The sequence below is a fragment of the Lynx rufus genome, unplaced genomic scaffold (assembly GCF_022079265.1).
Source record: "Lynx rufus isolate CCGP_SWC_20201006 ecotype Redwood Valley unplaced genomic scaffold, mLynRuf1.p SCAF_4, whole genome shotgun sequence".
NCBI classification, from domain to species: Eukaryota; Metazoa; Chordata; class Mammalia; order Carnivora; family Felidae; genus Lynx; species Lynx rufus.
In genome coordinates this window covers 119488028-119512960 of record NW_025814856.1, presented here as the reverse complement: position 1 = coordinate 119512960, position 24933 = coordinate 119488028, and the positions used below count along the sequence as shown (strand labels likewise).

General features: G+C 42.8%; 1 protein-coding gene across 1 annotated transcript; it reads left to right on the top strand.

Moving 5' to 3' along the window:
* The first annotated feature begins 551 nt into the window (after positions 1 to 551).
* On the top strand, positions 552 to 2018 carry HOXA1 (homeobox A1). Its single transcript, XM_047096683.1, has 2 exons — positions 552 to 1203; positions 1663 to 2018. The coding sequence occupies exons 1-2, from the start codon at positions 552 to 554 to the stop codon at positions 2016 to 2018; spliced, it is 1008 nt and encodes a 335-aa protein (XP_046952639.1).
* The last annotated feature ends 22915 nt before the right edge of the window (positions 2019 to 24933 follow it).

The following is a 24933-nucleotide window of genomic DNA, read 5'->3' as shown; positions in this document are numbered from 1 at the left end:
CGGCCCCTGAGCTAGTGGGAGGCCAGGGAGCTCCGGCCCACTGATTCCCGACCCAAGAGAGACGGAGCCCCCTTCCCTTCTCACCTCTTGCCAGTTCATCTTTCTGTGCACGGTGGGGAGGGGGCGGAGACGGGGATGCCTCCCAGCCCCCACCTCCCGGAGGGGGGGAGAGCGGAGTCGGCGCGCGCAGAAGGTGGCTTCTGTTCCCCTTCGGCCCAGCGCTCCGAATCTGCCCTTGCAGCCGCCGCAGCAGCTGCCGCCGCCTGGGCCGCCTGGGGGGGCGACTGCGCGTCACCTAGACTGGAGGAGCGCCGGGGATTTAAATGCCACTGAAACGGTGATCCATCACTGCGGGAGCCAGCAAACTTTCGCAGGAGGCTCAGCCATTGGCTGACATAGTCACGTGCCCCTCCCCCTGCGCCCTCCGCCCTGGCGCCCCCCCTCTTGCGCACTGTACATTCATATCATTTTTCTTCTCTGGCCCCATGGAGGAAGTGAGAAAGTTGGCACGGTCACCCAGGGCTTCGCAGGACCCGGTCCCTCAGTGACAGATGGACAATGCAAGAATGAGCTCCTTCCTGGAATACCCCATCCTCAGCGGTGGCGACTCGGGGACCTGCTCAGCGCGAGCCTACCCTTCCGACCATGGAATTACAACTTTCCAGTCGTGCGCGGTCAGTGCTAACAGCTGTGGCGGCGACGACCGCTTCCTAGTGGGCAGGGGGGTGCAGATCAGCCCGCCCCACCACCACCACCACCACCACCACCATCACCCCCAACCGGCCACCTACCAGACTCCCGGGAACCTGGGGGTGTCCTACTCCCATTCGAGTTGTGGTCCAAGCTATGGCGCGCAGAACTTCGGCGCGCCTTACAGCCCCTACGCGTTAAATCAGGAAGCAGAAGTAAGTGGTGGGTACCCCTCGTGCGCTCCCGCTGTTTACTCTGGAAATCTCTCATCTCCCATGGTCCAGCATCACCACCACCACCAGGGTTATGCCGGGGGCGCGGTGGGCTCGCCTCAGTACATTCACCACTCATATGGACAAGAGCACCAGAGCCTGGCCCTGGCCACGTATAATAACTCCTTGTCCCCTCTCCACGCCAGCCACCAAGAAGCCTGTCGCTCCCCTACATCAGAGACATCTTCTCCAGCGCAGACCTTTGACTGGATGAAAGTCAAAAGAAACCCTCCCAAAACAGGTCAGTCTTGCCATTCCTTGGATGCTCCTTGATGGTTCTGGAAGGAGCTAGTATGTTTAGTTGCCAAGGAAAATTAATACTTTTTTTTTAAAAAAAGTTCTTGCTTCCCACTGGTGTCCGGTGTGGACAGATTGCCCAGGTGTGTTGGGGCAAAGGCACATCTGGGGCTGTCGTGTTTCCAAAGGGACTGAGTTTTAGAGGTTCTGGAATAGGAAGTGGGTAGGGATGTGTGGGGGTGGGGGTGGTTCTGTTAATATCTCCAGGCTCCATTCATCACTGGTCTGACCTTGCTAATGGTTGACTTCAGATTAACACTTTACACCTCATCAGTCACCATTCCCAGCTGAGTTTCTGTTGAGAAATTCTTGATCTCCCCTTTATCTGAAGCTTGTAGGGGATCTCATATCGACTGTAAAAATTCTTACCTTGTTCTCTCATCGCTCCCCACCATGCCCCCAGGGAAAGTTGGAGAGTATGGCTACGTGGGTCAACCCAATGCAGTGCGCACCAACTTCACCACGAAGCAGCTCACTGAGCTGGAAAAGGAGTTCCACTTCAATAAGTACCTGACGCGTGCCCGCAGGGTGGAGATTGCCGCGTCCCTACAGCTCAATGAGACCCAGGTGAAGATCTGGTTCCAGAACCGCCGGATGAAGCAGAAGAAACGAGAGAAGGAGGGTCTCTTGCCCATCTCTCCTGCCACCCCGCCAGGAAGTGAGGAGAAGGCCGAAGAATCTTCAGAGAAGTCCAGCTCCTCGCCCTGCATTCCTTCCCCGGGGTCCTCTACCTCAGACACTCTGACTACCTCTCACTGAGGCCGACCAAGCCCCAGACTCCGCAGCCCAGGCTATTCCGCAGGCTGGGGACTCCTTACGCAAAGCACATTCTTAGCTTATCTTCCTTTCCATTTACAGTCTCTCTCTTCCTTTCTGATCCTATCTGGGGAGCTCCTGGCCAGGACAATGTGTTTCCAGAGAGTCCTGGAGTAGAGGCTTGATTGGGGTGTGTGTGTGTGTGTGTGTGTGTGTGTGTGTGTGTGTTAACTCCTTGATGCAGATTGGGTGCCATAATCAATTTTCTGATGGCCCCCAACACTCCTCCCTACTTTGGAGATTTCCACAGTCTGTTCCTTTCAGATGTCCTTTGGAATATAGTCTCCTTTGCCAGCAGAAACATGTTAGAGGGAGGCCTATCTTTTACCTATCTGTATATTTACAGTTCTCCCCTACTTTGCCCTTAAAGTAGGATAGAGAGAGAGGAGAGTCCAGGAGCTCATGAGGAAGAGAGGCACTATGAGCTTGTTTACACAATTAATTCATCCCTTAATTTAATTCAGTTTCATGTGTGTGAGTTTGCTGGTTGTAAATACTTTGTCCTGAGAGATTTATCTTTATACAGATTTTCTAGAAATGTTTAGATTAAGTGACTAAAACAGGGTAGGCAACTCTCAAAGCTGGTACAATTTTATATGTTATGGGTTAAAGAATAAAATCGCTCACTTAAACTCAATCAGATGCCTCAGAGGGTAGCCTGCATGTGTTCTTTCAAGTGAGTTAAGAAGGCCTGCGGAATACGAGGTTCAAAAACCTTGCTTCCTGTGCTGGGTCTCCCCCTATCACCACCCATTTAGTGTTTCTCTGGGCACACTCTTTTTTAAATTTGTGCTGGATTATTCAGAACCTAAAGGTATTATTCGAACCAGCTTCTTCCTTCCACAGTTATCTTAGCTGGATATGATGTATTTTCAGCTCAATTGTTAATGTGATGGATGGCACAATGAATGTATATTTTGTGTGATTCGTGAATAGTCTTTTGCATGTCGCACAATGTTTTGATGTCCCTGAAGTACCACACTGAGTTATATCAGTTATTCCTTGTGAGCCTATGATATTCCCCATTTCCTGTACAATCATGAACAGCTCTGAGATCCTGGAGTGATGTGATCTAGAGCAGAGTTTACGGGTCTTAAGATGTCTGTAATAAATATATTCAAGTTTCACATATGCTTACGCGGCCCTGAATTTGGCTTGGCTACAATTTACTGGTTCCAACAGCGTTGGCTCATTTCATGTGGGGAAGGGGAGAAGGGTGCTGTGCATTTTCAGAGGTGGGCCTTTTCTTGGAAAAAAAAAAAAAGCAAATGCTTTTCATTATGTAGCTGAAAGTTCCCCTATGAGTGTCATTGCACCTAGCTAATACCTACTTACTAGGTTGATTTTCTTTAAAATAACAACAGTTCCTTTATTATAATCCAAGTTCATACTGGAAAAAATGAATGGTGAAGAAATTTATGAAGCAGATCTATTTTTGAAACAAACACGGATACTTCCTGGGTCAAGTACTAACCTTTTCACCTCCAACTGAATGTTGACGTATATATAAACAGAACCCCCTTCCAAAGCCCAAACTCTTCAGTCAGTCTTTCCTCACATCAGTGAACCAAGAGCTAAGAGATTCACATTTAATTAGCTCCAGTATAAAGCTGTTTGAGGGTGAGGCCTCCATCTCACCCCTCTTTCTTCTTTTTTTTTTTTTTTTTGGCTTGTTAGACAGTGTTCCAATATATTTCGCCCCTTAAATTGAGTGTGGTCTGTTTTCAGAAAACCCTTGCGTCTCTCCTCCCATCCCTCCTGTCAATATCCATCCCTTCCTGCCACTCTCTACATGTCCTCCTGCCCACTCCCTCTGGGTTACACATCTCATCCCCATTAGATTCAGCTTCGATTTCATAGCCATCGTGGCTGTAATGGGTTTGTTCTAATTCTAAATCCATAACCTAGTTCTAATCCCATAACTCAGAAAAAAAAAAAGTTGTTATTTTCTTCTCTGGGCTCAGCAGTTTCTTTCAGTTGAACTTGCGGAAGCCTCTATGAAGTCTTCCGATATTCAAGTTGCTTCCAAACTGAGGCAGGTGTCTGCTCTCAAATAGAGGAAGCCAGCAAATCAAAGGCTCTCCTCCTAGACCTCTTACCACTTTTCCTTCACTTTCACACATTTTCAGAAGCTTTCATTTAGCCCCGAGAGTAGAGCAGAAATTTTACAGCATCACAAATACAGGCATCTGACTTCCTTCCTCTCCAAAGGGTGTTTTACAGAGGATGGGCTGAGGGTGGGAGGAGAAATCCTACAAAACTTGGAATTTGCAGGCCTCCTAGAGCACCCATGAGATTTCCTGTACTTCCCCGTCAAAGGGGCAAGCCTGGACTTTGCAGGCGCGGTTGCTGCGGCCATATCAAGGGCACCCGCTGCCCTCCCCTCTTGGCTCCTGGGCTCTGGGCTTGCCTCTAAAAGACTCAAGTGGATGGAGGAGAACTTCAAAGTCGGCCAACTCTTTCTTTCAGTTCCCACCCTGGCCTTATACAGTATCTTTTGTTTATTAGTGTAAGCCCACACAGCAAAACAGATGGCTGGTTTCCAAATTCTTTAATGTGCTAAAGTGTCATTTGCATGCCACTGCCGTAATTTCAATATCTAAAAGCAGGGCCCGACCCGCTGGAATCCTGGAGATTCCAATCTTGAAGGTGCTGGTTTTAATGTAGCCGAGAGAGAGGAGAACGATAAATTATGGCTAAACATCCCAAGCCTTCTCCAGGTCATGGAATAAATCAGTTAACAAGCAATGCATTTAGGAAACATTAATATACCTTTCAACAAGGAAAACATTTGTATCTTTTTAGTTGTCCCAATCGATTAAATCAAAGGCGCTTACCACATCCTATTTCTAGGTCTCTCTTTTTCTGTCTTGGTCTCTGAGGAGCATGGTTAGCTCCTTGAAAAATGACAGCAATGGTGACTGAAACAACAAAAGCGGGAACACAGAACATAGCATTTTATTGATAAATTTAAAAAGGACAAGAGTCTCAATTAAGGACTTGGGATAATTGCGAGACAAAATTCCAGTTTTCAAATGCGTTCTCCTCACTTCCTTCACACTCATTCAAAGTCCTCCTGAAATTCAGGGTGTCCCCAACCTAGGCTGAGTTGAGATCTGGCTCTCAAGTCTGCTCTCGGCTTCACCTTTGAAAGTTTACTTTTGGAGGCTATTCAGATGCCTTGGTGTTTTCCTCTGGGGCAATCAGATTCAAACCGATCAATATTTACTCAGTCTGAAAGGGTTGTTGAAAAGGCTGCTAACAACAAACTGCTTAGCTGCTCACCCCTGTTTAATCTCAGGTTCACCGAAAGTTCAAGAAGAGATGAATGTAGCGATGGGTCACTTTAGAATGAGTCCCAGCGGTTTATCTGAGCTCTCCGCTAAAGGCAACAATTATAGTGCCTTCCCTCTTTGGGAAAGGGGCAACTTTCCTATTATTCTTTTGCTAAATAGTGTTTACTAGAAACTTAAAACACTTTCCTCTCCCTTCCTGCCTTTTTTTTTTTTTTTTTTGGTAGGTGGGGAGAGGAGTTTCCAGTTGCCCTTCTCCTCTCTTCTCCTCCAGCTTTCTGCCAATCCACTAGGTTTCATTTGACTTAAAATAAATTACACTGAATATTTTTAAAATGTTAAATTAGCCTGACAGAAAAGATCCAATTTATTTCAGATGCCAAGAGCTCTGAAATGAGGCTCTTTGGGCCGTTAGAGCTTATCTCCTTTGCGAAAGTACAGGGCAAGATTGAATTGAAATCCATTTGCGTTTGAGTAATATCGACAATCAGAGCCCCAATATCCATCTGAGATGACTTTTTAGACAGGAGGTGAGGGGAGGAGGAGGTAATTCACTCGTGCGAAAGCAAGTATCTCAAGTAGAAAGTCAACTTTAAAATTTTATGCTCTCCTAGTGCACAGACTATTGAGATGAGAAAGGAAGACGCAAGGAAGCCAGTGGGGAATGGAAGGAGAAGGTGCTGGTCACTGAAGCTAATTGCTACAGCTCTTCAGAGGTCAAAGTTCATGTAATCACCGCATAAATGCATACTAAATAGGGATTTATTAAGCTTTTCTGATGGCTGAGCACGTCTGTGGGAAAAAAACAAAACAAAACAAAACGGTCACTGCTGTTTCTGTTTCTTCGCAAAGAATAATCATTCTAAGCAGTAGAAGCTCTTGGAGTCTGAGTCTTTAATTTACTGTTTTGAATGACAGGCTACCCCTCTGTTTTAAAATTCTGAAATCAATGCATGGACAACAACTTTCTTTATTTTGGATGGGACCCTAAAATAACTCTCTCACTCTTAGAAATGCTAAGAGTGTATTAGAAATGCTTGTATGTATTTTGTCAATACATACAAGGACACAAGTTAGCATGTCCTTACCAGAGAGGCTACTCCCTAGATGGCTAGCTTTGGTGACTCTCTGTTGTGGGTAAGCCTACTTTTTTTTGCCTGCATTTCTGAAAGCACACAAAAGTCCTGCCTTAGGACTTCTGGTGTGTAGATGACCAGAACTGAAAGGGACCCATTTACCCAACCTCTTGTTTTATGCATTGGAAAGATAAGGCACCCAGAGGTGGACTAGTTTGACTTAGTATCTTCCTAAATTAAATCCAAGATAGTTTAGAATCTGAGGCCACTGCATTTCTTGATTCTAAATTCCTGATTTGATTTTGCCCCTTCTCATTTATTCTATGTGATTTATTTCAGGCTGGAGATAGTTCATGTTTTTCCACTTCTGATTTACTAGCCATCCACTCAATCAAGTCCTTGATTTTGAAGCCACCAAAATTATTTGAATCTTTGCAACAACCTCCCAGTTGAATGTTTCTGCCATCTTGTTTGAACAATACAATGTTGGGCTACTTGATGTTTAAGATATATGTCTTAAAATATAAAAATAGAACAGGTAAAATTCAACACGCACATATTTTTGTTGTTTTTGAACCTAGTCTAGGGAAGAATAAATGAAAGAGGAGTTGCCTGTGCCCAAGTTCAACTGCCATTAAATTGTCAAGAGGTGTCAGCTAGAAAGGGCTTGGAAAGCAAGGAACATTCCAGGAGGTGTCTTAACTCTGAATCTTTTTGTGTTTGTTTCTGTTTGGTTTGTGACACAGCATAGCCTCCTGAACACTGTTCTGTCTATATTTCTTAATTTTCTAAACGACTCACTCATGTACCAAACACACATACAACTTAAACATAAAATTTCCTTGCAATACAACTTTCTACGTTTTCCTTGCTTGGTGGGGTCCTACTGGTCTCAGTAGAACCTGCTGCCTAAGGGGAAACCTACGGCTGTCAGTGTCTGAAGATCTGAACTGGAATCCTCAGCGCTTGGGAGCCTTATTTCTACTAACACCAGCCATCAAATATAGTTGACCTTCGATTGCAGAACTGAAAAGCAAATACCAATCAAGCAACTCTGCTGGTGGAAGCTAGTCTATGAACCACCCCCCTCCCTGCCCCCCTCCCCTCCCAATCTCACCCCCCAATTATTTCCTGTAAAATATTCTGGAAAGACTGCATTTTGGGTTTATTGGAAACAAATGAAAAGACCGACGTTTCCTTTCCTCAACATTTCCAGACACGACTAAAATATGTGTCTCCATTTTTTAAACAGCCCATTAAATGTTTTCCTATTTGAAAACGTGGTGGAAAGCGTCCAGCCACAAGCCTAATCGATAGAAATCAAGATTGTTTTGCGTCTTCACTTGTAGCTTGGTCTTTTAGGGTTAAAAGACGCCACGGCTTGCAACTGAAAATAAAGGGGGGGAAATTACAGAATTTTTTTTTTCCTTTTTAAACTGGGATACTTTTTAGCCACACTGGACATTTCACAGCCTGCTTCCTTTTAAAAAGAAAAGTCGCCACAGAACCGTAGCGAGAATGCAGAAAGCAAGGATTTAAACAAGTAGACCCCCCCTCCCCCCATCAGTACTACTGTTCCGGGAATCGTCTCATTCGGAGGAACAAATGAGGTCCTTCCTTTAGGACGCTCAGGGGCAGCTGCTCGAGGCCCGGGGAGCGCTCGGCTCGGGCCATCGGCTGGCGGGGCAGCGGCGGCCGCGCGAGCTCGCGCTCCGCCAGCGCCGCGCCGGCCTTGGGGCCGCCCGCGGGGCCTCCTGCGGTGAGGAGAGGCCGCCGGGTCCTCGGCGCCCCGCAGCGGTGGCGGGGACTCCCGCCACCGAGGTTAAGACGTCTTTCCGTGCTTAGCTTCCCCCCGCCTTCTCTCTCCGGATTCTTGGGCAAACGCCGCCTCTCCCTTCCCGTCCCGCGCGGGCCCCACGCGGAGCGGAGCGGAAGCAGCTTCCGGGCCCTTCGCGGGTGTGCGGGCGGCGCGGCCCTTCCGGCCCCGGCTGGCAGCGAACCGAGCGTGGGTCGGGGCACGTCCCCGGCGGCTGCCAAGAGCCCCGCTTTGTCTCCGGGGACCGCTGGGCCCCGCGTTCCCTCCTTCTTTCCCCGCCAGCCTCGCCTAGCTTCCAGGTGCTCCAGGAAGTGGCCGGAGCGGAGACTTGCGGCCTCAAATGCCTCAGACAGGAGCCTGCCTTCTCCTGGTGAGGGCTCAGGGCTTCCAAACCCTCAACTCACAACCCCAGGGCAGAAGCCTAGCCCCCGGGTTCATCTTTTAAGATGTGAAGGGGGGAGGGAGATTTTACCCCCTGCTTGCTACCGCCTCCCGGCTATTTCCAAAATACATTTAATTGAGTAACATATTCATTCTCCTCCTAGTTCAGCTTAAGGTGAACTAGGGTAGACGTGGGGGTTGCAGGAGTGGTGAGTAGAAGTTTCTGAACATTGGATGTTCCTAGAGAGACTAGACTAGTGCTTTTCTAGTCGGGGGAACTCCTTGCTTCTCTAATGTCCTCGCCCGCATTTCAGTTGCAGAGTCAAACCCTGCCTTGCCTCAAGTCTCACTTCTAGAAAGTTTCTAGAAAGTTTCTAGAGAAGTTTCCTGTACTACTTCCCACTCTTTCAGCTGAGCCCCTCCTCAAAACGCCACCTTTTACACGGGGAGCTTTGTTCTACAGTACTTAACTGTGACCGTGAGACTGTGAACTAGACTATCCATTTGTGTTAGTCTTGGCTCCCCCAAGAGGATCTCAAGCTTCTTGAGGGCAGGGCCCTTGACTTCCAGTAACGTGAAGGGTCGGTTTCTATAGCATCAGTAGGAGCTTAAGTTATAAAATAAGGTGATTGTTCTTGTTGACTTTTAAGTATTTCTCTAAAATGTATATGGCTTCTCAGTATCCTGAAAATTTGATATGTATCCTGGATGACTCTGAGCCAACCCCTATGTCAAATACTACACATACATTAAGTCGTTAAATCGTTACTCAGCCTCAAGCAGGAGGTATTTTTAGTGTATTTTGATTTTACGGCAAAGGAAATGGAAGGGTCCAAGATGTTAAGTAACTTGTCCATTGAATCCAGAGCCCAAACTCTTATCCCCTGAATGATAGTGCTTCTCCACAGGGCCAATCACATGAACCCTCTGCAAAGAGTTATCAGGCCAACTGCATTCAATTCAAGGACTATAGTGGGTAATTGCTCATCGGTAAAGAATTAGCGGGAGAAAATGATTTTAATATCAGACATATATGCAAACTGTAGCTACACATTCTTGGGAAAATAAGCAAATGACAAATACTTGCATGAAAACAAAGCTAAAGAGAGAGATCAAATTTAACAGTAAAGTCCATGAGAGAAGTAATTTAACAATAAGAGGCTTTTTTTCAAATCTGGCACTAATTGATTAAGGGAATAATTTGCAGGGAGAAGAAAGATACCCTTTATATGCACAAGTTCTGTCTGTCACACGCCTAACAAGTGGACAAAAATGGGAATATTCAATATGAAATACAGATGTCTTGTCTCCATGAAAGTAAGCATCCATATGACTGGAAACATTTGCACAATATTCCATCTTCCAGTTTTCATTTGGTTATTTTATACACTGCAAATCCAGTCACAATTCACATTTGAAGAAAAAGAAGAGAAGAACTTATCTTCACTGGAAAGCACTAGTCTTCATAGTTTACAACTTAGCAGTTACAACTTAGCTCCTGACTGTCTTAGTCAGAGGATCATGTGACTCTTGATCTCAGGGTAGTGAGTTCGAGCCTAGTGTTGGGTGTAGAGATAAATAAATAAAACTTAAAAGAAACCCCAACTTTGCACCTCTTGATTAAGAATAACCAGAGGAACCAGGCTGAACAAGAACTTGAAGAAATATATTATGAGGCCTAAAGAGAGCCAGTTTTTAAAAGCCAGTTATTCCCAGTACTCAATTTACACAAAGTCAGATTAAGAGTTGTATGTAGAAGAACATACTTTGCTTCTTCCTACTCTTCTAACTTTTGTAAGTGAACGAGGACTTGGCATAACTACAAGCATTATAATAGTACTGATATTATTTAGTTATAGAATCACAGATCATCTAATCTGGTCTTTCTATTTAACAGGTGAAGAAACTGAAGCCCAGAAAGGTGCTGGCAGCAATAGTGGTAAGAAAAAATATTTGCTTATATCTTTACTATGTACTAAAGTGGACATTAAAAATGGCAGGCAAAATTAATCTCAGGATAGATATCTTAATAACATCAGTACTTAATTACTATACTAAATATAGTAATTATAGTAATTAATTACACTATTAAATATTGAAGATCTAAATGTTATTAAGAATAGATGGATTTGGGGCGCCTGGGTGGCGCAGTCGGTTAAGCATCCGACTTCAGCCAGGTCACGATCTTGTGGTGCGTGAGTTCGAGCCCCGCGTCAGGCTCTGGGCTGATGGCTCAGAGCCTGGAGCCTGTTTCCAATTCTGCGTCTCCCTCTCTCTCTGCCCCTCCCCCGTTCATGCTCTGTCTCTCTCTGTCCCAAAAATAAATAAACGTTGAAAAAAAAAAAAGAATAGATGGATTTGGATAACTAGATATATGGCCAGAGGGTTTCTTCCTTCCTACTTACCTCTGTGAATCCTACAGAAAGGGTGGCTGTTGAGATCCCTCTTATCCCATGGGTAAAGAGAAACTGAAGGATCCATTTTATTTCTTCCACTTCAGAAATTCTTTATATGGTTTGACAGATGAGACAGGAACAACATCAAGAAGAAAGCCAAACTTCTTAACTGTCTTGCCCAACCCACTCAGATAGCATGTTAGCTTCCTTGTTGCTGCTTGATTCAGGCACCATGAACTTGAGGGCATTCTGGGACACTGGTGTGTTCCCCATGGACCACAAGGACTAAACTTGCAATTCATTATGTTATATAAAAATGAATCCCTCTACTAGAGACATCCAGACTTTAGCAACTTGTGACAACTTATGTTTTTTAATGTTTATTTATTATTGAAAGTCAGAGAGAGTCAGAGTGTGAGCAGGGGAGGGGCAGAGGGAGAGGGAGACACAGAATCTGAAGCAGGCTCCAGGCTCTGAGCTGTTAGCACAGAGCCTGACGCGGGCTCAGACTCGCAAACTGCAAGATCATGACCTGAGCCAAAGTCGGATGTTTAACTGACTGAGCCACCCAGGCACCCCGTGACAACTTATTTTTTTTATGTTAACATTTATTGAAGGCTTTCTTTGTATCTGATGCTGAGCTAAGAGCCTCATATACATTACTCTTCACCATAGCCTTATGATGTGGGTTTTATTATCCCCATTGACAGATGGAGAAACTGAGGCTTACTGAAGTTTTAGAAGTTTCTCACCAGAACATAATGAGTGGTTAGTAAAGTTAAATTTGCAGCCTGTTACAGTTAAATCCTCACATGTTGAAGCCTGACTTCTTAAGAATGTGAGAATAATGTAAGACTAACCTTAAATTTAACTTTAGCTTTAAAATGTTTGTATTTTAGGTGTTAGGGAATTTCTCACTGTGAGTCAGAAAAGGTTGCACAGCCATAGCGAAGGTGTTAGGGATGGCAGTACCAGGTCTAGTGGTTTAGCATCAGGGTTCGGGGCAGGGGCAGTTGTCTCATCAGACTGGCTCCGGCTGCTAAGCTTTCCATTTATCTAACTTGATTTTCAGTCTCCCTGGCAATTTTCTGAGCTACATGTATCTTCCATTTCCGCTTAAATCACCAATAGTCAGTTTCTGTTGCCTACAACTAAGAATCCTAATTCATGTACCATGTGATATACCAAATGATGCTGCTTTGAAATTTTTTTTTTTTAAGATTTTATTTTTAAGTGAAATTCACAACCCTGAGATCAGGGGTCGCATGCTCTACTGACAGAGCCAGCCAGGTGCCCCAACGTGCTTTGAAATTTTTTAAGACCAGTGGGCTGTGGCTAGGAATTGTGGGAGGGAAGTTGGACTCTATAATGTAGAAAGTATCTATATAATATGGGCCAGATGGCAGCTTCTTCAGATTCTACTTTTTCTTTTTCCCTACCTTTGGGCTCTTTTCCTTTTTTAAGTTTTATTTATTTAAGTAATCTCTACACCCAATGTGGGGCTTGAACTCACAACCCCCAGAGAAAGAAAAGAGTCACATATTCCTTCGACATAAGCCAGCCAGTTGCCCCTGGACTCTTCTAATGTACACCCGTTTGGCCTTGTTAAATCTAAATAAATATACCTAAAAAGCTAAAGATGAGCCTGTGCCCACCAAGAAAGCATTAAGTGCATCTCACTGAGTTGTAGAACATAGCTTATTTTCTATTTTGTTTTACGGTTTTCCTATCTCATCGAGTAATTATTCTTCTGAAGCTGACCCTTTATGTACAACAGTAGCTGATACTTGTTGATAGCTTACATTGTGCTAGGCACTGTGCTGAACACTTCACATGGAGTGGCTCATTTAAATCCTCTCAACTATGAGGTGTAGGTAGGTACTGTTATTACCCCTATTTTAAAGAAGAGGAAATTAAGAGGAAAGGTCACTCACATAGAAAATGGCAAAGTTCACTCAGCGTTGTGGCTCCTGAGCACTTATTCTTCAAAACATTGTATATTCTCTTCCCCCTAAGTGGCTTGACTGATCCAACTTTTTTTTTCTTACCCTTCCTCTTTCTCGTTTTCTATCTCTAGTTTTTTCTTTCTTTCTTTTTTTATTAAATTTTTTTTAATGTTACTTTATTTTGGAGAGAGAGAGATAGAACAGAGCACGAGCAGGGGATGGGCAGAGAGAGAGGGAGACGCAGAATCCGAAGCAGGCTCCAGGCTCTGAGCTGTCAGCACAGAGCCCGACGTGGGGCTGGAACCCACGAACTGTGAGATCATGACCTGAGCTGAAGTCAGACGGATGCCTAACCGCCTGAGCCACCCAGGCGCCCCTGTTTTTTTCTTTCTTAATTGAGAATGACATGAAAGCATCCAGTTCAGTCCCTAATTGAGCATCTGTAATTGTGTGAGGTGACTGGTTGGGTATCTATCAGCTGCAGGTGCCCTTGAGAAGCACCGTTTGGTTTGCTCTTCTGACCCTAGGAATTCCTTCTGACCTCACCTTTTCCTGACCTCCACTATCTCTGTCCCTCCCCACCCACTTGGAACTTCTGTTCTCATCTCCTCACTCTGGTTTTTCTTGCTGTCTTATATTTGAATCCTGTCTCATGACTTTGCTCCTTCATTAATCAAAACACTTATTCAGAGATGATGTGAAATTTTACAGAGAGAAGGTAGCATCCTTTTTCAAGGAGTTTATAAATCATTATGAAGCATATAATCTACTACCTAGTTTATGTGATGTTGCATTATTTATTAATATTTTTATTAGAATTTAGTTAGGCATTTAAGCTTTAGGATTTTATTATAAAAGTCCTATAGAACGGGGGCACCTGCTGGCTCAGTAGGAAGGGCACGTGACTCTTGACCTCAGGGTCATGAGTTTGAGCCCCACATAGGGTGTAGAGATTACTTGAAATAAATAAATAAATAAATAAATAAATAAATAAATAAATAAATAAATAAATTAAAACAAGTCCTATAGAACAATTGGAGTTGACACTCCTTTCTCTCCAAAATGTGTAACTTGAGAATAAACCTCTAATTCTGGTTGGGGCAGTGATCAGCGTGTGATTTGGGCTGAATGCTAAGGTTTTATGATGACATTTGCTGGAGAAGACAAGGTATCTGGTAAATGTTAACATAAACTACATGCCCCAGATTGACTGTGAAAGACAAGGGAATGGAAAGAGAAGAAAGTAAGAATTATAGAAACTTGGGGCTCTTCAAGTACTTGTGAGTCAGAAAGGAAGAAAAGGGAGGATAAGATAGATGGAAATGACCCTGGGGAGATTGTGTGTTTAGGATAAAGGAGATCTCATTTTGGGAAAATTCTGTAGATGGAATCTAAGGATACTACCAAGTCAGACAAAGCCTTTATGGTTTCAAGGTGATCTGTTTTTCTAGATCCAGTGCTGGAATATGTGAGAGGTGAAGAAATTAAAAACAAAACAAACCCAACTATGGTTTAGTTTAAAAAAGAAAAACAGGGGTGCCTGGGTAGCTTGGTCTGTTAGGCATGTGACTTTGGCTCAGGTCGTGATCTCATGGTTCATGAGTTTGAGCCCCATATCGGGTTTTGTGCTGACAGTTCAGAGCCTGGAGCCTGCTTCAGATTCTGTATCTCCCTCTCTCTCTGCCCTCCCCTGCTCATGCTCTGTCTTTCTCTCTCTCTCTCTCTCTCTCAAAAATAAACATTAAAAAGAAGAAAGAAAGAAAACCAGAGTTAGGAACAACTGTAAAAGCAAAGATAACTTACCCATAATTTAATGTGTCTGTGCAATTATGCATGTATATGCATATTTGTCTCTTTAGGAAGAGCCTTTCCTCCTAAGGCCACATCGCTCACATTGTTCACCTGCCTTCTTGAATTCCCTCCAAAGAGCCACACTCTTTCTTCCCCAGGGAGTTTGCAACCTGGGATGAATCCCCCCCCACACCCCCATTTTCCCCTGAGACTTTGAGGCCTTTCACGGTTCGCAAATGTAGTTTTATATTTTTTGTCTTTCTTTCTTGACCATAAGCAACCTAAATCCTGAAACGCATAGTGTTTTCCCCCACGTAAGGTTCCTGTTGGTAACTACTAAATAGACATTGGATGAATGTTTATATTAACAAGGGTCTGACTAGGCTGCTGTAACAAAGGAATCTAAAAATATAGTGGCTTAAACATGGCTGGAGTTTAGTTCTCTCACATGTAAAATTTCAGAGGAAGGTAGGAGCCCAGATCGGTGGGGTGCCTTAGCACCGTGAAGTCATTCACAATCTGAGTTTCTCCCACTGTGCTGCTCCAGTGTCCCTAGGTCTTGTCCACATGGTATATCCATGCCACCTCCACATTCCCACTCTGTTTGTAGGAACAGGGGTAGAGTGAAAGTGGAGGGCAGGCAATTTCCTATAAAGTAAGTGACTTGGAAGTGGCTCACCTCCCTTCCACTCACATTTTATTGTGATAAACTTAGTCATACGGCCACACCTAGCTGCGAAGAATACTAGGAAATGCTGTCTCTGGGTGGTGTAGCCACGAGCCATCTCAAATGGAAGAGGGAGGGGTGTCTGGCTGGCTCAGTCAGAAGAGCTGGCAACTCTTGATCTCGGGTCGGGGTCATAAGTTTGAGCCCCACTTGGCTGTAGAGATTCCTTAAAGAAGTAAATAAACTTTAGAGAAAAAAGTAAACAGGAAGAAGGTGAGAATGAGAATTGGGGATTAACTAACCATCTGTTCCATTGTTGGATAAATGCTTGTTGAAAGAATGAATATTCTTTTTTAAGTTTATTTATTTTGAGAGAGACAGAGAGAGACAGAGAAAGAGTGCATGAGCAGGAGAGGGGCATCGAGAGTGGGAGAGAGAGAGAGAATCCTAAGTAGCCTCCATGCTGTCAGCTCAGAGCCAACTCAGGGCTCTGAGCTCACAAACTCTGAGATCATGACCAGGGCCCAAATCAAGAGTTGGTCGCTTAACTGACTGAGCCACCCAGGCTCCCCTGAATATTCATTCATATATTATCAGAGGTTGGAATAACATAGGGGTTTGAGGAGTGTGTTTTAGAACTCCAGAAAATAGGGATGTGATACAAAAATATTAGACACTGGGGCGCCTGGGTGGCTTGGTCGGTTAAGTGTCCGACTTCGGCTCAGGTCATGATCTCTCGGTCCGTGAGTTCGAGCCCCGCGTCGGGCTCTGGGCTGACAGCTCAGAGCCTGGAGCCTGTTTCCGATTCTGTATCTCCCTCTCTCTGACCCTCCCCCATTCATGCTCTGTCTCTCTCTGTCTCAAAAATAAATAAACGTTTAAAAAAATATATTAGACACTAAGATAACATCAAATACACTCTGTGCTTCAACCTGTTCACCTGCAATTTGGGGGGCAAGGGAGGATTAAAAAAATCCAGAAATTGAGCAAGGCAGGTGCAGGGCAGCTCTGGGTGTTTTGACTACACACCTGGTTTTGTTACAGTTTGGATATAAAATCTCTGCCTTCGGCATGCTTCCAGAAATAAGCCTTTAGCTAATAAGATTAGCTTCTCTCCAATCCTTCCCTTGCCAGACGGGAGCTATTTTGAGGCAAAGACGTTACTTGACTACTGACTTTTTCTCTCCATTATCCTAAATTTCACACTAACAAAGGCCTTGAAATTCTAAGTTCCAAAACAGAGCCAAACCAAATAGTAACCATTTAAAAGACGTGGATACAATTTATTTTCCACCGATGTATCCTGATGTAAAACCAACATTTTAAGGAGCACAGGCAGAGTATGGAGTTGTATGACAATGTTTGCACCTGCCCTCCCCTTTGAGGGGCTAAGGGCATGTGGGCAAGGCTTATCAGCAGCTGGCCTCAGCGCATCGGGGCAGATGAAAGGAAGTGGCCCACTTGTCGCCACAGCCCAAGTTGTCTTCATGTCTGCGGTTGCAGGAGACGCTGGGCTTGGCATTATTAGCCTCTCCTTCCTTAAATTCCCTCCCCACAAAAAAAGTAACCACCCCCCACCCACCCTCCCCTTATATTTGGCCAGAAGGTTAGGAAACAACCCCTCTCTCTGCCTTTTGCCCTATCAAACTCCTTGCAGCTGAGCTCATGGGTCTGTCCTCTGTGAAACGTGCTCCAAGGAGAGTGAATCCCTGGTCTGCTGTCCTCCCTTAGCATTTTCTACTTTTCAGAGTACTTATTACTTTTGGAGTTGAAATTCTTCCGTTTGTGCCTTTTCTTTGTAAACTTCTCCAGGATAGACACCGTATCTTATTAGTCATTGATTCTCTCTGCCTTGTACAATACCTGGCACATGGTAGGCACTTGATAAATATAAATGTTTGTGGAATGCATAAATGAGAGAATGATTGAGTGAATGAGGGAACAATTCTTTGCGTTCTGTCTGTAGCTTCTCAGCTCTTCTAATGTGCTCATTATTCCTGAGGCTTAGGAACCCAAAGTGTGGTTCCAAATTCTTCCTTGTTTCCAAAAAAAAAAATCTTTTTTACTTGCTTGCTGAAGTTAAATTGAAGTTCAAAATTCTTTAATGGAAAATTGGCTTTTCATAGGCAATGAGGTGTAAAATGGTTTAAATGTAAATGTTTGAATTAACATACAACTAAAACTCAATGAAACTAAAGTGTAACCCGTCAGTCAATCAAAAAGTGTAAATAACTGATACTTAGAGTCTTTTCTGTCTTGACAGGGGGTGGAGGTCAGAGAAAAGTTGGTGCTTGGGCCTTAGTGGGGGTGGAAGAGGATGGGAGGTCAAAGGGTCATCTAGGTAGAAGCAGAAGAAAGGGGAGCTAGGGGCCACTGATTTAGCACTTCCTTAATATCTCAGTTTTAGGGAGAGAAGTAAGGCCCACTGTGCTCCTGTTTGCAATTTTGTGAGAACAATGTTGAGAACTACCCGCACACAGATTTGATTTAGGTGGTTGTGCATGTGTGCACTTAAAAAAAGTTGACTTTGTTGCAGAGGAACTGCATTTTCAGAAGAGTTAATTGAGGGTCATATAACCTGGATTGTACCCTAAAATATCTCTGCTGGTGGTAGTAGAACAGTTGGGGTACTTTGCATGGCTGACTAGGTGATATTGGAGATGTGCCTGGACAGGAAAGGGTAGAAGTTATGCCAAGATTTGATTTTGAGTGGAGCCTCTGGATCAAGAGACTGCTATAATCTGTGTTTTATGTTATCAGAGGATCTGCGATCCCTCAGGTTTTACAGATAGAGCTGCTTAAATAGCTCAAGGCACTTTGCAAACTTCCAGTTAGTTTTCTCAGTACCTTTGGAAGTGGAGAGCAAATGTGTGCAAACAGAGGCCCAGTGCTACACAATTGGTTTAAAATTTGCTGCTTATTCAATGCCAAATTATCAGTTTGACTTTTTTTTTTCTTTTTTTTACCCCTCCTTGAGCTGCAGTTGAGCTAGAGTATATTAGTTGAGAGTCAGTGTCCTAGGTTTGTTTTGGCTTCACCCCGAGTAGCTATGTAACATATCACAGACCACTTCTCTCTGGTGGAGGTGAGACTCCATGAATCCTTAGGGCTCATTCCAGTCCTAAGGCTTTCCATGTTAGTAGTACTCCATTGCCACAACTAGAGTGAGCATTTGACTTAGCAAACCAGTAGCAGAGTTTTGGAACACATGTCTTTTAACCCGTTTAACCTCTACTTTTGTTTTACTTTTTAAGCTTTTTTTTGAAGTGTAGCATACATAAATGTGGTAAATACACACTGTGGACTAATCTTAAGAGTACAGTTTGCTGACTATTTTTAAAGGAGGTATCGAGTTGTGATTTAGCTGTAATAATTCAGCCTTTTTATCATTTTATTTATTTTATTATTTTTAAAGTTTATTTATTTTTGAGAGGGAGAGAGAAAGAGAAAGCATGAGTCAGGGAGGGGCAGAGAGAGAGGAGGAGAGAGAGAATCCCACGCAGGCTCCACGCTGTCAGCGCAGAGGCTGATGTAGGGCTCAAACCCACGAACCATGAGATCATGACCTGAGCCTAAATCAAGAGTTGGATGTTTAATTGAATGAGTCACCCAGGCGCCCCAAGATTCAGCCTTTTTAGATGTATGGTTTGATGAGTTTTGATAATTATATACTGTTATGTAACACTACCAAAGTCAAGATGTAAATGATTTCCATCATCCCAAAAAAGTCCCTTGTGGCCTGTGCAGTCAGTCCCCTCTTACCCCAAGCTCCTGGCAACCACTGCTCTGTTTTCTATCCCTGTAACTTTGCCTTTACCAAAGTGTCACATAAATGAAATCATACCATATGTAGACTGTAATGTCTGACTTTTTCCCTATAATCATTTTTTTTTCCTCTTGTGCGCACAAGTAGGGGAGGAGCAGAGGGAGAGGGAAAGAGAGCTTCTTAAGCAGACTTCATGCCCAGCACTGAGCCTGACATGGGGCTCAACCTGACAAATGGTGAGATCATGACCTGAGCCAAAATCAAGAGTTGGATGCTCAACTGACTGAGCCACCCAGGTGCTCCTGTAATCTTTTTGAGATTCATTACATACCCATATAATGGCCATCTAGATCAAGATATAGTACTTTTCTGCACCTGAAATGTTCTCTCATGTCCTTTTCCAGTCAGTAACCTCCTCCCACTTTTCTGATTTCTACCATTATATTAGTCTTACCTATTTTGTGTTTCAGATAAATCAAATCATACAGTAGGCACTGTATGGCTTTTTAAAAATGTAATATCTGTAAGATTCATTCATCTCCTAGCTAGTAATAATAGTTTATTCAAAAATCACTGTGTGAAAATAAATAAATAAAAATAAACATTTTAATAAGTAAATAAATATCACTGTATGGCATTCCATTGTATAAATATACCACATTTCATTTATCCATTCTACTGATAGCATTTGGGTTGCTTCTAATATTTGGCTATTTTGAGTGAAGCTGTTATGAACATCCTTGCTGATGTCTTTTGACAGTATTCTTTTGAGAACATGCACTCCCATCTCTTAGATACATTCCTAAGAGTGGAATTGCTGGATTATGGGCGAGGCGTATGTTTAGCTTTAGTACATGCTGCCAAATAGTTTTCTAAAGTGGTCATACCAATTTATCCTCATTGTCAGTGTACGAGAGTTCCAGTTACCCCACAGCCTTTAAAAAAAAAAAAAATATATATATATATATATTTTAACGTTTATTTATTTTTTGAGACAGGGAGAGACAGCATGAACGGGGGAGGGGCAGAGAGAGAGGGAGACACAGAATCTGAAACAGGCTCCAGGCTCTGAGCTGTCAGCCCAGAGCCTGACGCGGGGCTCGAACTCACGGACCACGAGATCATGACCTGAGCCGAAGTCGGATGCTTAACCGACTGAGCCCCCCAGGCGCCCCACCCCACAGCCTTTTTATTTTTTATTTTTTATTTTTTTAAAAAATTTTTTTTTTCAACGTTTATTTATTTATTTTTGGGACAGAGAGAGACAGAGCATGAACGGGGGAGGGGCAGAGAGAGAGGGAGACACAGAATCGGAAACAGGCTCCAGGCTCTGAGCCATCAGCCCAGAGCCTGACGCGGGGCTCGAACTCACGGACCATGAGATCGTGACCTGAGCTGAAGTCGGACGCTTAACCGACTGCGCCACCCAGGCGCCCCGCCCACAGCCTTTTTAATGCTTGGTACTGCCAGTCATAGTTTAGCCTTTCTGGAGAGTTCTACAATTCTAAATAGTTACCACTATTTTTTCCCCATTTTTAAAATTGTGATAAGATATACATACACAGAATTTACTATCGTAACCATTTTTAAGTGTGCAGCTCAGTGGTATTAAACACATTCATAATGTTGTACAACCATCACCACCATCCATCTCTAGAATTCTTCTTATAAAACTGAAACTCTATACCCATTAAACAGTAACTCCCCACTCCCCTCTTTATTCTAGCCCCTGGCAACCAGCATTCTACTTTCTGTCTCTATGAATTTGACTACCCTAAGTACCTCATATAAGTGGAATCATACAGTATTTGTCTTTTTGTGACTGGCTTCTTTCATTTAGCCCAATGTGCTCAGGGTTCCTCTAAAAACTGTCACGTTGTAGCAAAGTTGCAGACTTTCTTTCCTTTTTAAAGCTAAATAGCAACCACTGTATATTATTTCAGGCTAAATAACATTCATATTTTGCTTATTCACTCATTCAGTAGTAGACACTTGGATTCCTTCTATGTTTTAGTTTTTATCAGTAATGCTGCTATGCATATGGGTGTACAACTGTCCCTTTGAGACCCCACTTTCATTTCTTTTGGGTATATATATGCAGAAGTGGATTTGCTGGATCATATGATAATTCTATTTTTAATTTTTTGAGGAACCACAATACTGTTTCCCATGATGGCTGTACCATTTTACATTCCACCAACAGCACACGAGTGTTCAATTTCTCCATATCCCATCAACATTTGTTGGGTATGAGGTGGTATCTTATTGTAGTTTTGATTGGCATTTCCCTGATGATTAATGCTATTGAGCATCTTTCCATGTGCTTATTGGCCATTTGTATATCTCTTCAAGTCCTTTGCCCATTTTTAAACTGGGCTATTTAGCTTTTTTGTTGTTGAGTGTTAGGAGTTCTCTTTATATTCTGGATATTAGTAAATACTACTTTTAAATAGAGTGAAATTGCATGTGCAGTACCAATAATGCAATTCAGAGGTGTGGAGAATCAAGAGTGGTTACTGACAAGACAACCAACAGGGGCGAGCAGTTGTAGAGCCACCTTTTGTTACCAAAAGGACCCAAGTTTTAAAAATTTATCATACCTGTGTCACTAAGAAATAGTGGTGGTGGTGGTACGGAGCCTTCCCTCCCTGATTCAATGATTCCACCTCCCCTTTAATATTTATTTAATTCTAGTTTCCCTGGAAGGAAATATCTAGGGGATTGGTTGGTGAGGACCTCCGTATTTTGGCCTTATCAAAAGAAATAGGTGACTTTATTTCTCCTCATTTGAGATGGCCTTTGGAGGCCTGTATCAAACCTCCACTGAAATCAGAGTAATAAATATTCAAGAATGGCAAGGAGGTTATAGAGAATCCATGAATGGGGTGTGGGTCCATGTATGTGTCTGGAGCAAAAATATGCTTCATATTTGCAAAGATAGTAGTTTCCAGGAAACATAGTGAGGCTGAAGGGTCCATTTAGAATTCAGCTGTTATTCTTTTTTTTTTTTTTAATTTTTTAATGTTTTATTTATTTTTGAGAGAGAGAAAGAGAATGAGGAGGGGAGGGGCAGAAAGACAAGGACACAGAATCTGAAGCAGGCTCCAAAGCTGTCAGCACAAGAGCCCGATGTGGGGCTCCAACCCATGAGCCATGGGATCATGACCTGACCTGAAATTGGACGCTTAAACAACTGAGCCACCCAGGCACCTCATTGAATTCAGCTGTTACTCTTATTTTATTATTTTTAATGTTTACGTATTTTTGAAGGAGAGAGAGACAGTATGAGCAGGGGAGGGGCAGAGAGAGAGGGAGACACAGAATTTGAAATGGGCCCCAGGCTCTGAACTGTCAACACAGAGCCCAATGCAGGGCTTGAACTCATGAACCACGAGATCATGACCTGAGCCAAAGTCCGATGCTTAACCGACTGAGCCACCCAGGTGCCCCTCCGCTGTTATTCTTGATGTTAATAGCACCAAGCAGGTTTGAGTTGGTGGGCTATGGGTGGGCCTTGCAATGTAGTTGTTCATTTGAAAATATGCCTCTGAGAGTACAGCTAAAAACTGCGAGATTTTTTGTACTCTAAACCTAATGTAGACTGTATAATGGAGTTTTTATGTATACCTAAGAATCACTGTGCATTTTAGAGTATTTCTGGCCACTCTACAAATACATGAATCAGATTAAAGAATAGTCAGTCAGACTTGAATTAAATATATATTCCCATAATGGTTATTATCTTTTTTTCTTGGCTTGACATTATTATAGCAAGCTAAAATAATAGGAGATAAGTAGCTATTATAAATGAACCATTAAAAGCAACAGTAAGCCAAAGTTATCATTGATCTCTCCCTGTCTCTTACTTTATAAAAACTAATGTAGTGAATTGCCATGGAGTTACCTACTTTAATAATAAATCTGTTGTGTCAGGGCAGTGACCTGATGTTTTCTTTTACTCATAATTTATAGTCTATTGATTTAATCCTCTGACTATCTCACCCTATTTGTGTAGCATAAAACCATTTCTTAATTGAAAGACAAAGGAAGCTTGGATGAAACCACAGAATATTTTTATTGAAGATTTCTACTTGATCAATAGCCAAATAAATATGAACTTATTTTCAGTGACAGTTTCAAGTTTAAAAGACGAAAAAAAAAAAAAAGGAAATGCTTTGATTCATCATCTATGTGGATAATCGATTTATAGATGTATTTAGAAATTTAGATTTTTTTTTTCCCATGGGCAGTGGCGGGAGGCTTATGGAAACATTTTAAGAAGACACTAGCTTCTTTTTTTAGTGAGTCATAAACAAGAATGTAGAAAATGAACTCAAGTAGCAGACAGTTTAAAGTGACTACATAAAACATTGATGTGCTGCTAAAGCTCTTCCCTCAACTTATGGAAGAGAAAGCCAGCACTTTATATGCCCCTCCAGCCAATAACTGACACCTTTCCCTTTGGCTATACATGCCAGAATGCCAGGTGCCACACCACCACTCTCTCCCTTGAATAGAATTAGCTGCCAACTTCCTCTTACTGTCAGTTTTAGATTTCTGGCAATGACTGTTACCATCGCCCTGCCATACCCCCATCTCTGTCTGCACAGATCCTTTTTTTTTTTTTTTTTCCATCCGCACAGATCTTGAGCAGTTCCAGTTCCTGAGCTTTTTTTCACCTGTTTCAGGCAAAAGTGTAACGAGTACCATCAAATATTGCCGAGAAAAAGCTAAGAAAATGGCAACTATAATAGAGATGAAACACAGGATTAATTTGGCAGAAGGCTCTTCTCTATTTTTGTCCGCTTGCCTATTTGTTTATTTATTTTTCTTTAGATGTCATAGATCTTACCCAGGTAAGCTAAAAAAAAAAAAAAAAAAAAAAAAGACCATGCATCATTGTCATGTCACAAGCATAACTCAGCTTGGAAGGAAGCAATTTGAGGATGGCTATCCTATTACCATGCTTTATTTTTTCTTCACCTAATGCAGATAGCTGTAGAGAATATGGAGGAATACCTTAACATTCACCCCTTGAAGAGAAAGCAGTGATTTTTTATGGTGCTTGTAATTCATGCCATCAATTTTATACGTGGTAGGTCCATGTCAAAATCAGAGTAATTAAATGGAATGGCAGTCCTGTTAAATGTGTTCATGCCATTGCATTGGCAATAAAGCATGTGCAAATTTACAATTAAGGCTTGTCTTTCTCCTTAGCCGTAGAGAATTGTGACAAACATTAAGTTGCACAGTCATAGGGATCCAAAAGAGTATTCATCAAAATAAAAACACCAGGTGGATAGTCTCAGGATTATAATATCTTCTTATGCAATTACTCTTTTTCACTGCATATTTTTTGACTGAATAATAATTACTTTTGCACTGAGAAAAGGCAGGATCAGCTAGTTTAAACTTGTTTTATTACAACCCTCCTTTTTAAAATTTGCAAGGCAGCATAGAGCCATAACTGTTTATTCAGATAAAAGTATATTTGTTCCAGTTCTTAGCTTTCAGAGGGTGACAGACTGTTTCAAATACAGCACACTGAGCTTTTAATACAGTCACTTTGGTGCTACAAAACACGCCATTAAGATGCATATGGATGGTGTGGTTAATTTCCTAAGCTATCACTAGGAATCATCAATACAACAGAGATAAAGGAGTTTTGAAACCTAGCCCAAGCAGTGAATTGACAGCCATCTTTAACCACCATGACCTAAGAATGA

What these genes read in the sequence shown, in the direction of transcription:
- HOXA1 (XM_047096683.1), top strand. Translation starts at nt 552, where the DNA reads ATGGACAATGCAAGAATGAGCTCCTTCCTGGAATACCCCATCCTCAGC. An exon ending in AAGAAACCCTCCCAAAACAG is followed by an intron (nt 1,204 to 1,662) that starts GTCAGTCTTGCC and finishes CCATGCCCCCAG; the next exon opens with GGAAAGTTGGAGAGTATGGC.